This window comes from Taudactylus pleione, unplaced genomic scaffold (genome assembly GCF_031769625.1).
Source record: "Taudactylus pleione unplaced genomic scaffold, aTauple2 ptg000205l, whole genome shotgun sequence".
Lineage (NCBI taxonomy): Eukaryota > Metazoa > Chordata > Amphibia > Anura > Myobatrachidae > Taudactylus > Taudactylus pleione.
The window spans coordinates 5,033,265-5,051,161 of NW_028284607.1; the positions used below are offsets into that span (position 1 = coordinate 5,033,265).

At 44.9% G+C, this 17,897-nt stretch overlaps 1 protein-coding gene across 1 annotated transcript in view; it reads left to right on the plus strand.

Annotated features, from left to right (window-relative positions):
• GGT5 (gamma-glutamyltransferase 5) overlaps positions 1–17,897 on the plus strand; it is a 104,195-nt gene that overhangs the window by 44,422 nt on the left and 41,876 nt on the right. Inside the window, exons 7-8 of the mRNA XM_088477871.1 lie at positions 999–1,138; positions 2,741–2,928. Coding sequence (XP_088333997.1) covers positions 999–1,138; positions 2,741–2,928 — 328 coding nt within the window. The remainder of the gene's footprint in view (positions 1–998; positions 1,139–2,740; positions 2,929–17,897) is intronic.

Consider the following 17,897-nt stretch of genomic DNA (forward strand, 5'->3'; position numbering starts at 1 on the left):
AAATACTAAAATGGTAGATGTGGACCTAAAATTGGATCCTTTAACAGGATATTCCAATATTTGTCCATCACCTTCCTAACTAGAGTATTTTCTCTATTAAATTGGGTGATGAAAGGTCTACTCTGCTTTTTAATGTCCAAATGAAAGCTTTGTTTTTCAGCAAGTAGTTCTTCCCTGTTGGTGGTGGAATAGAACATCTGCTCCACACTAACAGTGGGATGTTTTGACATCATGTTTTAAATGTAAGCAGTTGTTCAAATATTTGTATTTTATCCAAATAAATAAATTTTGGAATTTTCTAATGAGAGGCCATTTGGCCATTTTTCTTGGGTGACTTTCTGGTGAGCGGGTTTATTTTCAGGACCTTTCATTCTGAATTTGCTTCTTGAAGCTACAGCTACGAACTGAATAAAGAAGCTGTAAGACTTCTGATATATATATATATATATATATATCATATCCAACATCCAAGTACAGGTTCTCCGGTAGGAACCCATCCCTGCGATGCATAAAAGTAAAGTGATCGCTTTACTTTTAGTTTCCAGGAGCCGCCGCACTACCACGTGTGAGGTCTGCTGACTGCATGTGCGCGAGTAGTGAGTGACGGGGAAGGATCCGGAGCTTGGTAAATTGGGCGAATAAGCAACCCCCGTATGGTAGAAACTGTGGGACCTCAGCAGATATCTTCTGCAGTCCCCAGTAGATACATTCGGGGATACTTATTATTTGCAGGTTCCCTATCCCCAACCACCCACCCCTGGGAACGGGTGTTTTTGGGGGATATCTCATAAATAATAATTGATAAATAGGCCCCTTAATATTATGTGCTCCTCTAATGTCTATCTACTGCATTAAAAGTGGTTCCTGAATATTACCAATATCATTGGCATTTACCTTCTTTGACAGATAATGCTGGTAAGAACATGGCTATCTATGTGCTACACTCATATTAGACACCATTGGATAGATGAATAATAATATAGGATATTTCATTTTAGGATATCACTTCGATAGGAGCACTATGCAGACTGAGACTGAACAGATGCAGACCTACCATCACCTCGCAGAAGCCTTGAAATTTGCAAATGGACAGCGGGATAAACTAAGATATGCTTTGGAAGCTAATGACACCCAAGAGGTATGACGATGAGTGACTATAAGTAGTTTTTTTTAATAATTAACTGACATAAATGGCAGATACATTTTGTGCATCATAGAGAGATTGTTGTCAGCTAAATGTTGTCAGTAAAATAAGCAGCCAATAAAAACAAATAATATTTCAGTTTTACAAATATAGAAATCTGTACAAATGATAATCTTTAACAGACACCGTTGATGGCACATAATATGTATCACACTAGTGGCATTGGGACTATCCCTGGTTGTAAACTGCTTATTATCAGTGACTTCTCTCACACTGTATTACATTTCTCAGTTGATTTAGTTATTCTAGCAGTGAACGATGCTAGTTAGTTACTACCGTGTTTCCCCGATAATTAGACCTACCCCGAAAATAAGACCTATCCTTAGTTTTGATGGATGGCCCAAAATAAGCCCTACCCCGAAAGTAAGACCTATTAAAATCAAATTTTACGGGTCCCTGCACTACACTAGCCAGCTCCGCCCCCCGCATGTAGTACCGTATGGTACTACGGTAAATGAAAGAGCTGGAGGAGGCTACCCGGCCCGCTCGGGCCGCTCCTCCACCAGCTTATGGGTACTGTAGTCAGACTGCTGGAGTCAGCGCACGTGACGTCATGACGTCACCGCGCGCCTCTGAAGGTGGACTACGGAGGAGCCGCGGATCGTGGATGAAGAAGCCGCCTCCCGATTCTTCTTATTGTAAAAGGTAAGTGGGAAATGGCTGCAATCAACACCGTGGTGGGGGGTTGGGTGGGGGTTCGGGCTGTTAGAGGCACAGACTATTCCACAATAGGGGGGGAGAGAGAGAGGCAGAGGCTGCAGTCAACAACAGGGGGATGGGAGAGCACAGGCTGCATTCAACATTAAATTAAATATCCAAATTAAAATAAGCCCTACCCCGAAAATAAGCCCTATGGTGGTTTTTGGACCAAAAAAAAAAATAAGACAGTGTCTTATTATCGGGGAAACACGGTAGTAATGTTTTGTTAAAAGTATTTAGGAAGGTATATTAAACGTGCCTACACACTTACCGATCTGCACACGATCCAATATCGTGTACGATTTCCCTTGAAACGCCTCCCCGGCAGCTCTGCACACAATTTGGTGTTTGAAGTGTCCAATTTACAAACGATCTCTCCTGCATCCAGACTTTTCCAGCACATTTGTGTCCCAGATTGGCAGATCTGTCCTACAGCACGGCAGATCTGACGATGCGATGTGTGACCAGCGGGGACGCGCATCGCATCGTGGGAATTTTTTACATGATCTGTCATTCCAATGCATCGGAATCGGCCAGATTGTGTAAAAAAATCGGTAAGTGTGTAGGCACCTTAAGAAGCAAAAGCTGTGTAACTTGCTGGGTGCTGTAAACATTTGTAACAGCTGATTCTTATCTTTGAAAGAAAACAAGTTATAAAATATTCCAATGGATTACACAGTGCCAGAGAAAGGGGATATACTGTATATATAATTCTCACACATCCTAACCTCTTTATGCCTTTTTCTTTCCCTTCACTGCAATGTTTTCTTCTGTGAATGTTTCTCTCTCTCTCTTTTCTTTTTTCTGCTTTCTCTCTTCCTCTCTCATTACATGCAGCTCATATCATCGTTGCTGTCTAAGAGTTTTGCTGAGAAAGTCAGGAAGAAAATTGATGACTCTGGAAATCACACCCTCAGTTTCTATAATGTGTCGGAGATTCATCCAGAGACATTTGGGACCTCTCACATCTCTGTCATCAGCCAAGATGGGAGCTCTGTGTCTGTCACGAGCTCCGTCAATCAAGTGTAAGAGGGTAGCACATTTTTCATGGGGTGGGAGTTTTTAGTACATTTGTAAAATAATTGTACATTTCAAGGGTAAGGCCCAGTCTTACTTTGTGTTATGTTCCTATGTATTTATTTATTATTTATTACCAGTTATTTATATAGCGCACACATAGGTCCTGAGTCAGACCCGGTTGCTAAGTTGCGCTCGCTCGCTCTTAGCGATTTTCGTCTGTCTGCGCATGAGTGTAATTCACAGTGCGCGTGCGCAAGCCAGTCTTTGCGATCTGTTTTTGGTTGCTCGTAAGCCACTATCAGGTCGCTACTTTGAGTGACAGATAGTTCCGTTTGTGGATGGTAACAGGGGAAGGTGTTTGTAAACGGGGGAGTGGTATTGCGGACGCAGGCGTGACAGGCCGCCAAAATGCCGTGTAAAGGGCCTGCAAAATTAGCAAAGTAGCATCATTGGTCACGTCACCTGCATGTATTTCAGACCGCACTGATCTCTGTGCTTGCGACAGGTTAAGGCAACCTCAAGGACTGCGAGCAGCTCCGATGGCTCTCGATGGTCCCGATTAATTCTACACTTCCGAGAGATGACGTGTGTTGCGAGTGGCAAGGGGGCGTCTTTATACACTTGCGAGCGCACTTTCCCATAGCTCGCTAAAACATAGTGGGCATCCTTACGCGACGCAGTGCGAGCACTTCATTTAAATATCCAGTACGTTTTTGCCAGCGAGCGGCCGCAACCTGCGAGCGGGTCTGAATGAGCTCCATATTCTGCAGCGCATTACAGAGAGAGTATTGTTTTTTTAAGTTTTTATTATGAAAGCAATAAAAAGTAACATACACATTAGCCAGATTGTTCACATATGAAATGATTACATTTGGAGCAAGACTTGTGTTGTATACTTGTCATGGACTCCATATGATATGCTGTAGATGTTAACGACTGATTGCCTAGCAGGAGCAGTCTTCTACTAAATTGCAGATGGCAGATCCAACAATGTGCCATATCAGTTTATACTGATGCCAGAAAATGGATGGAACCCGTAATATGGGATATGGTAAAAATTTACAATGTTCAAACAAAAAAGTGAGACTAATGTGTTTTGTAACATATCTGTTTGTCTCCCAAGTGATTTTCTGGTTTCCCTGGGTCTCTGCTCCGGGGTACTTAAATCCCATTTTTTCTTTCTGTAGTCCTTTTGCTTGAGGACCAATGTAGTCTATCCATTAAGGGGACAGCCAGGCCATACCATCCTAGGCAGGGGCAGATTAAATTCTCCACCCAACAAATGAATATCTCACGGGGCGCCTTTGCAGCACAGCGGTGAATGAGTGGATTCTCCAATATCCGATGTGGTCCTCCCTAGATACACTCAGGGGATAATGTACATTTGCAGATAGGTGTTTTGGGAGGTAATCCTGCTAATTTCCCTTGATCAATGGGCCCCTTAGACTGGGAACTCTCAATAAAGGGTTTCTTATTCAAGAAGGTAGACTCTGCTACTGTTTTTATTAGAAATGTGTCATTTTCAATTACTGTTATGGTATTGATAACACATTTAAATGGGTAATGGATGCAACTGGCAGAACTTGGTCGCTTAGAGGTATGCTGGGTACACAATAGTAATAAATAATATTTTAAAAAACAGCTCACATGTAGCTTAAAATTAGAGATGTGCGGGTTCGTTTTACTCAGTTCTTTTTGCCAAAATTATCCCAAGTTCGGATTTATTTTATTGGCTATCCAAAACACATGATAGCCGATAGCCAATAAAATGCCATTTTTGAGATCCGAACATATCCGAGTAAAACAGAATCCGCACATCTCTACTTAAAATGCGTTAATTTCAGCTACATGATTAACTGTATTATTATATTTTAGCAACACTTTTATGGGCAAAATGAATAAAGGAGCTTCACCAGCGCCATAACTGTGGGTGTTATGTTGTCTGTGCCGGCCACGCCCCCTGAGCGCATGACTTCATGAGGTCATGACGAGGGGGACGGGGCCGCCAGCATCCGGAAGATCAGTAGCAATTATTCATTATTTTTATTTTTTATCAGTAATCTATTTCACCCATATTCTGCAGCATTTTACAGAAAATGTTTAGTCATTCACATCAGTCCCTGCCCCATTGGAATTTAAAATCTATCTATATATTCCCTATTACATGGACACACATACAGACTAGGGTTCATTTTAAAGATTACTCTGCCTAGGCCATTTCCTTCTAATACCGCCAGTTGTTAATAATCTCCAACTCAACTCCCCTGTGTCTCTCCAACGTCATATCCATAGTATCAAAAAAGTTGATATCTATTTTGTGTCCTTTACTCTCCCTCATGTAAAAACTTAGCCATGCCGCTATGTGCCAGGGAGAATGTTGGTGTGCAGGGGGCTATGTTGGTGTGCAGGGGAGCATGCAGGTGTGTAGGAGGAGCATGTTGGTATGCAGAAGGAGTATGATGCTATGCAAAGGACAATGTTGGTGTGCAGGAGAGGAATGTTAGTGTGCAGGGGGGCATGCTGGTGTGCATGAGGTGTGTGTTGGTGTGTAGGACACATGCTGGTGTGCAGGAGGAGTATGTTGTTGTGCAGGGTGGCATGTTAGAGTGCAGGAGGATTATGTTGTTGTGCCAAGGGGTGTTTGTGTGCAGGGGGGTATGTTGGTAAGCAGAAGGAGTATGATTGCATGCAAAGGATCATGTTGGTGTGCACGGGGGCATGTAGGTGTGCAGGAGAGGCATTTTAGTGTGCAGGGGAACATGTTGGTGTGGAGGAGCATGCTGGTGTGCATGAGGCGTATATTGGTGATCAGGGAGCATGCTGGTGTGCAGGGGGCATGTTGGTATACAGAAGGAGTATGAAGGCATGCAGGGGACCATGTTGGTGCACAGGGGGGCATGTTGGTGTGCAGGGGAGTATGTTATTATGCAGAGGGACATCTTTGTGTGCAGGAGAAGCATGTTAGTGTGCAGAGGGTCATATTATGTATGAGGGAATGCTGGTGTGGAGGGGAGTATGTTGGTTTGCAGGTGGAGTATGTTGGTGTGCAGGGGTGCATGTTAGAGGGCATGAGAAATATGCTGTTGTGCAGGGGGGCATGTTTGTTTGCAGAGGAGCATGTTGATAAGCAGAAGAAGTATGATGGCATGCAGGGGACTATGTTGGTGTGCAGGAGGTGGCATGTTGGTGTGCAAGAGGTGGCATGTTGTTGCGCTGGAGGTGTATGAGCGTGCAGAGGGGCATGTTGGGTGCAGGGGGGTATATTGGTGTGCAAGGGGAGTATGTTGTTGTGCAGGGGGCATGTTAGCGTACAGGGGGGCATGTTGGTATGTATGAGGAGTATTTTGGTGTGCCGGGGGTGCATATTGATGTGCATGAGGAGCATATTGGTGTGTAGGGCACCATGTTAGTGTGCATGGGGGGCATTCTGGTGTGCAGGGTGTCATTTTAGTGTGCAGTGGAGCATGCTGGTGTTCAGAGGGGCATGTTGGTGTGCAGGGGGTCATGTTATTGTGCAAGGGCAGGCAGGTGCATGAGGAGAATGTTGGTGTGCAGGGGTCATGTCAGTGTGTAGGGGGTCATGCTGGTGTGCAAGGGGTCATGTGTGCAGGGGGCATGCTGGTGTGCAGGGGGCATGCTGCTGTGCAGGAGGAGTATGTTGTAGTGCAGAAGCAGGGGTGTATCTACAATGGGTGCAGGGTGTGCGGGGCACACGGACCCCTGGGTCCAGGAGGGCCCTGCACCGCATGCCCTGCACCCATAGTATTACTTACCTCTCTGGAGTCCCACATGGGCCCCCTCCTCTCTAGAAATGCCCCTGTGCAGAGGCACATGTTTGTGTGCAGAAGAGGCATGTTGTTGTGCAGGAGGGCATGTTAGTCTGCAGGGGGCATGCTGGTGTGCAGGGGGTCATGGTAGTTGAAGGAGACCATGTTAATGTGCAGGAGAGGCATGGTAGTGTCTCCTTTATAATTGGCATGTAGCTATCATTTATAGAATGTACTTGATATATGATAGATAGAAGCTTATTGGTTGCTATGTGCAACTTCTCCACCTGTCTCCTTCAGAAGGTTATGATACAACTCCCCCCTTTATTGTTTGTGCAATGTCTGATTTCTTGGGCTTATGGAGCGATGTGCCCGCACTAAGACTAGAACACAAATATTGTATATCCAATAGGGTAATGCATGTTCATTATATATATATTTATTTATTTATTTATTTATTTATTACCAGTTATTTATATAGCGCACACATATTCTGCAGCGCTTTACAGAGAATATCTTACCAGTCACATCAGTCCCTGCCCCAGTGGAGCTTACAATCTATATTCCCTATCACATACTCTCACACATACACACTAGGGTTAATTTTATGTTTTGGAGCCAATTAACCTACCAGTATATTTTTGGAGTGTTGGAGGAAACCGGAGTACCCGGAGGAAACCCACGCAAACACAGGGAGAATATACAAACTCCACACAGTTAGGGCCATGGTGGGAATCGAACCCACGACCTCAGTGCTGTGATGCAGTAACGCTAACCATTACACCATCTGTGCTGTATAGATAGATAAATAAAAGCCCTTATATAATATTACAAAAGTAAATATATTTAACATTTGATGTACAATAATCATATTTTTTATCCTGATGAGATAGACTGGCTCCCAAGCTCTTACTGACAGGAGGTCTTGTGAACTGTGTATAGAGACAAATGGAAACAGTAACCAAAAATAACTTTTCCATTCAGCAAAGCTCTGGAACACTGTACATATATGGCTGTGACTCTTATTAATTAATTGTTTTAGAAATATGAGCTGCATCTAATAATGTACTGTAGTCCCCCAGAAGGAGCTGTAAATTACGCTCTCTGATAGAGTATGAGAAATTACTCATCAATAGACTTACAATAAAATGCTCTGTCCTGAAAAAAGAGGATTTATGGTGTACCACTAAGGGGTTTGCCCAGGGCCGCCCATAAGAATTATGGATCCCCGGACAAATTTTGATCATGGGCCATCCATGACAGGCCTGGGCATAGGTGACCATGAAACTTGCCTGGGGCAACTTAGCTCCAGAGGGGCCACCCACGTGAAGGCTGGGCAGAGGTTGCTACAGTAATGGTGCAGGAGTGGCACCATGGCACCAGTCAGGACAGTCTATCCATCGGAGCCTGTGCTGTGCCCTAATTGGAGGAGCAGACACACGCTACTTTGAAGTGACAGCCTGGTGCTCCTCCCACCTCAAATGTTCATTCTGAGTCTTGCTACCCACCTTACGTCACCTCTGTGTGCTCACTGCACCCTTACACAGTTTCCAGCTGAATAAAAAGAGCACTGTCTGAAGAGAACTCAGACGAGCAGTGGGCTCAGCTGCATGTAAACGAGGATGGAGAACCCTAAGTTTGAGTTTGAACTTGAAGTTTTTAATCCTACTTTAGGAACTGTCTTAGCACTGCAGCACTAATAGACAGGAAAAGAGGAACTGCTGCAATTATACAATACCTCACATATTTTTTCCACCTCACCTGTAGCGCATATACAGTATATATTGTCAGTTATCACCTGCAGTACTTTTTGTTTTCTACTTACCTGTCTTGTGGTGATTAGGAGATGGCTCCCAAGCAACAACAAAAAAAACTTAGGATGAGATGTATGACGCTCTGGAAAGTGATAAATTAGAAGGTAATAAACTACCAGCCACTCAGCTCCTAACTGTCAGAATAAAGGTGCGTACACACACACAACGATTTTTTAAACGATTTAACTATAATTTAATCGTTATCGTTCCATCGTTTAAAAAAATCGTTCAGTTTCAGATGTACAATGATGAACGATAATCGTTCATGCGTGTTCACGTTTGTAGTTTATCGTTCATCGTCAAATCTGACTGTCCAACTGAACGATTTTCATTAACGTAAGTATCTAAATTCGTTTGTAGTTTGTAAAAATCGTTACATTTGGTAAATGAACAATTTTAGTAAACTATTTTCGTTCATTTTTCCCTTGAAAAAATGAATGAAAATCGTTTACTAAAATCGTTCATTCAGCAAATCATTATGTGTGTATGCACCCAGTAGCAGCTCCAGGCACGGGCAAGCTGGTCCGTCGCCCGGAGCGCTACTGTTTCCGGAGGGCGCAGGAAACGCCCACCACCCATCCGGCGGTATAGGACATATTTAAGCACAGGGGGGAGGGAGCGGAGGAGGGAAGGGGCGGCAACACAGGATGCGCCGGCCCTGTATGCACCTTTAGGTATGGTTTTGTCTTGGATTCGTCAGTGACCAAGGTTTTGTTACAGCTGGGTGGAGCTTGCAGCACTGAGAACAGCTGTAGAGTATATATGTGGATTGTCCATGCTGGAAACAGGAACAAAAGATACTGTGGCTTGTAAATCCTCACAGGTATTGCAGATGACAGTGAATGCAGAGTAATTTATAGTCTTACACAGGTATTGCAGATGACCAGACAGACAGCAATGGAGGTTTTCCAGCAGCAGATGAGAATAGTGGAAGCACCTGAAGCTTATCAGGCACACAGGCTTTTGCAGGGAACAGCTCAGCTTGCTAACCAGAGACGCAGGAGGGTACTGTTGAGCCAAAGTGCTGCGATGTGTAATCCAAGTAGACTACAGGAATCACAGAAGTTGAACTGGCCCTGATGGAAGGTCCTGGAAAGATTTATAGGACAGCTTGGATGAGGATTGGCTGCAACAGTCATGTGCAGCCAAACTGATCCCGGACTGGGTATTTTGCAATCACATGATAAAACACAGATGTCGGTGCCCATGTCTCGAGGATGTTGGCTACAATGCTGAGAATTTCAGGAAAACCTGACCTGCAGGAATAGGTGAGTGATGAATCGCTAGAAAGCGGCAGCGTTTTGTACAAACACGAGGTTTCTGGAGCTGATTTGTAACACTAACTGTCATGTTATAGGCTGTGTTTGAAAAATGACAGTTAGGAGCTGATTGGTTGATAGTTTATCACTCTCCAATTTATCACTTTCCAGAGCTTAATACGTCTTACCCTTAGTCTCACAATATGAGACCGACCAAGTCTCATCAATGAGACTAAATTCCACAGCCCTACAGTGTCAGTCTAAGAAGTTTATTCTCTCTGCCAAACCATCTGACCTCTCTGCCACTACCTCACACCTTCATTCAGTGAGACCAAGTGCTATGTGGGATAGCCATATACACAGAAGTCGGGTAATAGATGTTTTTTTAGGCTCCCCCGCAGGGCTGGCATGATGCTGTATGTGGGCTCTGCAATGCAGGGAGGTGCCGGCTTCTCCATTTGTCTGGTGATGCAGGAGCGGGACTTCATGTAAGTTCAGTGCTGTGTGGCATAATGTGTAAGTGGCATTACTGTGGGCATTTTGTGCAAAGGGCACTACTACTGTGGGCATTTTCTGTATAAGGGGCACTTCTGTGGGCATTATGTGTATAAGGGACACTATTACTGTGGACATTATTTATATAAGGGGCACTACTACTGTGGGCATTTTCTGTATAAGGGGCACTTCTGTGGGCATTATGTGTATAAGGGACACTATTACTGTGGACATTATTTATATAAGGGGCACTACTACTGTGGGCATTATGTGTATAAGGGGCCTTACTGCTGTGGGCATTATGTATAAGGAACACTACTACTGGTGGCATTATGTATATAGGGGCACTACTGGGGGCATTATGTGTAAGGGGCACTACTACTGTGGATATTATGTTTATAAGGGGCACTACTGTGGGCATTATGTGTATAAGGGGCACTACTACTGGGAACATTATGTCTATAAGGGGCACTATTGTGGGCATTATGTGTATAAGGAGCACTAATGTGGACATTATGTGTATAAAATGGGTATGTAGTTGGCATCCTGGTGGTCAGGATGCTGGCGGTTAGAATCCTGATGCCGGCAGGGGCGTCGAGAGGAGGGGAGCAGGTACAAATTACCCGGGCTTCCTGAGGGGCCCGGCGGGGGCCCAGGTCTGATGCCCCCCCTCTCTCACAGCAGCCCAGCACACAGCGTGTGCTGAGCTGCAGTGGGAGACTGCTCGTGGCTGCTGAGCAGCAGCCATATCAGTCTCCTATGCCTGTGGGGGGAGCAATCACACTGATCGCGCCCCCTGACTTTGCGCCGGGCTGAGGGTGCTCAGAGCGCCCCCCTCGCCAGCGTGCAGCACCAAGGGGCTGAAAATTTTTATTTTTTTCCCCCAAAGGGGGCATGGCCACGCCTTCCATGATTAGGCCACGCCCCCTGTTACCCGGGCCCGCCGCCGCTCTTGGCAGGCCTGGATGCCGGAAACCCTAAAGCAGTCAGAATCCCGACCACTGACATCCCATCAGTAAGTATTAGGCTTAGAGTTAAAGTTAGGGTAGGGGTTAGGGTTAGGCACTAGGGGGGTTTAGGTTGTAGGGGGGATAAGAGTTAGGCTGCAGGAGGGGAGGGTTAGGTTTAGGCCGCAAGAAAGGTGGGTTAGGGTACTTGGCTGCAGGCGTCAGGATTCTGAATGTTGGGATGCCGCTGTCGGTATCCTGACTGCCTGCATCCCATCCTCTGGAATCCCATACTCAACCCATAAGGGGCACGACTACTGTGGGCATTATGTGTATAAGGTGGACTATTGTGGACTTTAGGTGTATAAGGGACACTACTGTGGGCAGTATGTGCATAAGGGGCATTACTGTTGGCATTATGTGTATAAGGAGCAATACTACTGTGGGCATTATGTGCAAGGGGCACAACTAATGTGGGTAATATGTGTAAGGGACACTACTACTGTGGGCAATATGTATTTTAAGGGCACAACAGTGGGCATTATGTGTAAGGGGCACTACTGCTTGGACATTATGTTTAAGGGGCACTACTACTGTGGGCATTATGTGTATAAGGGGTATGACCTTTGGCATTATGTATATAAGCAGCACTACTGTGGCCATTATGTGTATAAGGGGCACTACTACTACTACTACTGTGGACATTGAATGTATAACGGGCACTACTACTATGGACATTGGAGCTCATTCAGAGCCACTCGCTGCTGGCGGCTGCTCGCTCTGAATGTGGGGAGTGTTTTTTGTTTGTTTTTTTTGGTCTCTGGCCGCTAGTAAAGCTGTGGGTGACCACCCACAGCCTGTGCGAGCAGCCTAGAGACCATCGCGATAATTGCGACCATCGGCCTTGCGATGAGACCCTGGGGTAGGGTCTAGCTGCGGCAAGGCCGAGTGGACTTCTTGCTCTAATAGAGCAGTAAGTCCACTACTGACATCAATAGTGATGCCATTAAGGCCGCCCAACAAATGCCAAGCGTTCCTAAGGGAACGCCTGCGTTTGTGCAGCCACCCCCCCTACCCTCCCACAAAATGGGTCGAGCTGTCAATCAACATTGACAGCCACCCCATCTTGTTGCGAGCCCCGTAGCGACTGAACTTGAGTCGCTCAGCAGGGCTCGCACACGCCGAACCCGGTGCATGCGCAGTGCACAAACATCGGGCCGCTTGCGAGCGCACAGCGCTTGCGAGCAGCCCTGAATCAGCTCCATTATGCGTAAGGGACACTGCTGTGGACATTATGTGTTTAAGGGGCACTACTGTGTGGCATTATGTGTATAAGGGGCAGAACTGTGTGGTGTAATGTGTATAAGGGGTACTACTGTGTAGCATAACATGAATAAGGGGCACTACTGTGTGATGTAATGTGAATAAGGGGCACTACTGTGTGTCGTAATGTGAATAAGGGGCACTACTGTGTGTCGTAATGTGAATAAGGGACACTACTATGTGGTGTAATGTGAATAAGAGACAATACTTTGTGGTGTAATGTGAATAAGGGACACAACTATGTTGTGTAATGTGAATAAGGGACACTACTATGTGGTGTAATGTGAATAAGAGACACTACTATGTGGTGTAATGTGAATAAGAGACACTACTATGTGGTGCATTGTGAATAAGATTGTGCTACTATGTGGCATAATTTGAATTGGTGGTACTATCGAGTGGCCACACCCCTTCTTTGTGAGACCACACCCCTTCAGCGCATGCTGTCCCTTTAAAAATTATGGGATCTAGACAGAGGAGTAGCTTGGAAACATAGCACCCAGAGAAAGTGCATGTCATAGCGCCCCCTCCCTCCCTGTACTGAACTGTGCGATTGGGGTATGGCTAGCCTGCGGGGGAATACTGAAATGAAGAAAAAAACAGCAAACAGTGACAGTATCACGCTGGGCGTTGAGGTCCCATTGGGGGAATAGAATGCTTTGGTGCTTTATTTATGTATAGCACCTAGGATCCTGACTTTTATCTCCTTTGAATCATTATTAGTCAATAGAGGAGACTGTATTATATATTCTGATCATTTAACTTAAATTGACAGAGTACTGTGTGCTAGAGTGAAATTCCACAGGGAGCACAGCTTATTACTGCAATTACTGCCCCAAGCAGCATTCACTGGAGTGGGAACATCTATGGGAAGCTCCCTTCTCAGCTATGCTTTTACATCGCAAATATACATTGCACCTATATTAATGTGAGTACTACTAATCATGTTCTGTCTACCACCATTATTATTATTTCCAGTCTCCTAATATTTTTTAAAAGACCTTTCAAACAACAATGTGTGGTCATGCCTGTGAGCACCTTATTACTTTAAATAGCAAAGCTGTGACTTTGTCTAATCTCATACCTAATAATTGAAGTTTAGGACTTTACCTCAGATGTGTCACTTTTAAATCCATTAAAGCACAATAAATGAATGAGGAGAGAAGGAGGGAGGTGATCAAAGAGGAGAGGGGCAAAGAGTTTATCAGAGGGGGATGGCGATGATCACAGAGGAGGGAGGGTCGGAGGGGAGGTAATCTGGGTAGCTTGAGGGAGCATGAAATGTAGAAACGGATCTCAAACCATAACTTATTTAGGATATAGGGCCTGATTCAGAGCCGGACGCTCTGACCAGAGCACTTGCTCTGAATCAGGGCCCTCCTCCATTAAAATGGAGCGTCCTCCTGGACGCTCGTATAGCTGTGGGTGACCACCCACAGCATATACGAGCGTCCAAAAAGATGGTTGCGATGGTCTTGACCATTGCAACCATCGGACTTGCGACGGAAACCCTGTGGTAGGGATTCCCAGCCACAAGTCCTGGAGTGATTTTGGCTCTATCAGAGCCAAAATCACTCCCACTGACATCACTAGTGATGTCAGTGGGGCCGGCTTCAGACGGTAGGCGTTCCCATGGGAACGCCTCCGTCTGGCAGGCACGCCCCCGGCACGCCCACCAAAGGGGGCGTGCTGTCAGTCACCATCGACAGCATTCCCCCTTTGGTGCGAGACCCGGAGCGACAGCTTGGCTGTTGCAGTCCGGGTCTCGCGCATGCGCACAATGGAGCTCCCTCCGTCGTGCGCATGCGCAGTGGGGAACATCGACCCACTTGCGAGCGTACTGCCGCTTGCGAGTGGGTCTGAATGACCCCCATAGAGCAAAGAAACTGAGATACTGTGTAGCGCCCCATGAATTCCAGAATAGTTTGCAGGGGTCGCCGAACACCACAGCACCAGCACTGCTCTCCATATATATGTCCTTCTTCTTTTGGCCACAAACTTGGCATTGTAGACATCATGCATCCCATGAGCTGTAGTTTGAGCACATCTGTGTTATATAGGTTCTCTTAAAATTACTTTTATAGTAACCTAAATGAAAATCGCTAAATATGCTTTATATACTTTGCAACTCTACTAGTTTCCATTACTTGCAATTATCCTTAATATATTAGGGATGTAGTCATAATGTCAACATTTACAAAGTCAATATTAATAATGTCGACACTACAAGGTTGACAGATATGATTTCAACATTAAACATGTCTGCAACTGCAGAATGTCGACATGTGAAATATTGACATTCTGCACGGACCAGCAGTGGAGGGTTAGGCTGTGGGAGGGGAAATTAGGATTAGGCACTAGGGGGAGGGTTGTTAGGGTTAGGCTATGGGAGGAGAGGTTAGAGTTAGATACTACCGGGAAAGTTAGGAAGTCACGCAGGATCTGTCAGGAGTCATCATCACCTGACTGCATCACCTGACTGCCGAACCTGGAAGACACTGCTGGAGCCGCCAGACCCATCATTTCAGGTAAGACACCACCAGATCACCAGAGACGTTTCGTGGACATTCTAATAATGTTGACATTTAATCAGTGTCGACATTACGACCCTGTTGACGTATACCACATCCATATATTATATTGAGACCTGGGATTGGCTGCAATTTAAGAGGTTCCAGTTAAAATCTTTCCCTCTCACCCAGAGAGATGTTAGTGTGATGCTACTTTGAGGTAGCATCTATCTCCAAATGTGCACCACTCAAATGCTGTAGGGAGCCAGGATTGTGATGGTGTAACTAAGTAGTTCAACAACTTCGGATACCACAACAGATTAAATAGGTTGAGGGTGTCAAATTGATAGCATTTACTAAGTAGCGGCATTGTTATATAAATCGATAGCGACAGCTACAGCGGGGGGAACGGTCAGGCGATTTGACCGTTCATACATGGCCCAGCCTATCGGTGCTGCTACCTTGTAGATAGCAGCGCCGATAATGACAGAGGCACATAGCATGGGGAGAAGCCATATCACCGCACATAACGTGCCCTGATGCCGCTTTGGCGGTTAATACATCTCCCCCACTGTTTCAAAGTGGTCTGATGAACAGATTCTAAATTGTGAAGATTTCAAATTCTCAAACTTTAAATTAGACTAACAATTTGAGTGAAATTCATGCACACAGGTTTGACCATGTTCGGGCATGAAGGATACATTATATAGTAGTTTTTGCAGTTTATTATTCAAACAAAACAGCCTAGGACTTATTACAAGTTCATGTATGAACTTAAACTTAGTACTCAAATGCAGAATGGTCTCTGTTTCAATTAAAAAAAAAAACAGTTAAAAGAACTGCAAATTGTAGCCATTTAAATTAGAACCGCCATCTTAACGCTTTGAACCAAAACCTAGGTTTGATGCTCAGAATAGTCAATACAAAAAAATTATTGAATTTGAAATTTGAGGCCCTCAAACTGGCCAAATCTGATAACATTTCCCAAAGGTTTGAACTATTTGAGAATCTCTTCACAACACTTAATGGATGCCCAAAATAAAGCCGGTTACTGCTTCACCTATATATTTGCTGTCACAAACTGATATTTTTACCTACCCAAATGGGTGAGATTAATTCCAGAAATTATACTTGCTAGGTTATACTGACCCATAATGTATATAAACTGGGAAAAATGGTGAAATATCATTTTCTAAGCAATCTTTCTGCTTAGTTGAACAACATCTGTCAGCTGTTAAATCAACTGGTCTTTTGGATCAGTCTCCATTAACTTTCAACCACAAGAGTGTTAAACCACGGGAGGAGGGGGCCGACGTTTTAAAGGGGCAATCATTAAAAAGGTTGGCTTTGCCTTTAAAATGATTCTCCCATTAAAACATCTGGCAGTTGCACTCGTGTTATTTTACTACTATATATCTTGAAAAGTACTGGACATGTCTACAATTTATGTAATAATAAAGAGATTGAAATAAAAAAAAAAACTTCTGGCAGACTCACCGGCAACTCGCCAATGCCTGCAAGTAGCAGGCTATTATATTTACCCCATAGCCCATCACAATGATTTATAATTCAAAAAACAGTCCTGATTTTAAGGTCCGTTTTATCAAGCCTGCATCGTTGTCTTTAACCAAATATTTTTTTGTATCCACAGTTGGCATTTGCCTGTAAAACCAGAACAAAATTGTCCGATTTTTGCCTGCCAGTAAAAAAAACAAATAAATGACACCATCTAATACTTAAGTCCATGTAGAATTCACCAGACAAATGTTTTGGGGGCTCAGGGGCTGTATCAGAGGTATCCTAGTTTTACTTAACAGTAGTGGCAGTCACGGTTTGCATCAGCCATGGCCGCCGCACTTTCCAGCTGCTGTCTGGCTGAGAACTGATACAGCCCAGAAGCAGTACCCGATGCCTGCCCTAGCTCCTTCCCTTAATCAGTGGCAAACGCAGGAATTTGAAAGGGGGGTTTCCAAATACAAAAAAATATCTAGCCACAAAAATATATATATATATATATATATATATATATATATATCTCCAAAAAACAAACAGCACTAGGACACTGGTGTAAAGAACAATAGCTTGTATTGTAAAAATATCAACAGTTTCGGAGCTGTCGCCCCGTCATCAGGACCATACAAACTGTTGATACAGTGAATATATATATATATATATATATATATATATATAGATGATGGACAGTCAGTTCGTCATTACACACACACACACACACTGACACAGACACACTCTAACCTGGACAGACTCTCACAAAGACACACACACACCAATACAGACACTGACACACATGCAGACACACACACATCTTTCACAAAAAAACATAAATACAGGCACACAAGTACAGCATCAGTTAAAAAAGGAACACCCCCACTGGCAACCCCTCCCCCCCGCTGGCAGTAACCCCCGGCCGGCAGCTCCTCCCCCACTGGGCACCCCCCCACATAACTTCACCTGTGGCTCCGGGTGCAGGAGAAACCACCGGAAATACAGTCACCCGGCGGCAGCTCAGCCTGGCCCTCTGGCAATCATTGCCCCATCAGAACTTCCTAGAAGGAGCTGCGCACTGCCGCACCAGCTCCCCCTACAGTCAGCCAGCCCAGCTCCAGCCGCAGCCAGTAAGAGCAGGCACAATTGTCTGAACTCCGGCAGCTCCTTTCAATTAAATAAATAAATAAAATGATGGTTTAGCTGTGCGGCGATGGAGCGGCGGCCAGGGGGGGTTTCTAGGTACTCAGAAACCCCCCCTGCGTGCGCGTATGCCTTTTTCCCTCTCGTCATGTTGGCTGCTGCGCCCCCTGGGACCAGCCACCAATTTACTACTTTCTTTCAGTCCCTTCTACC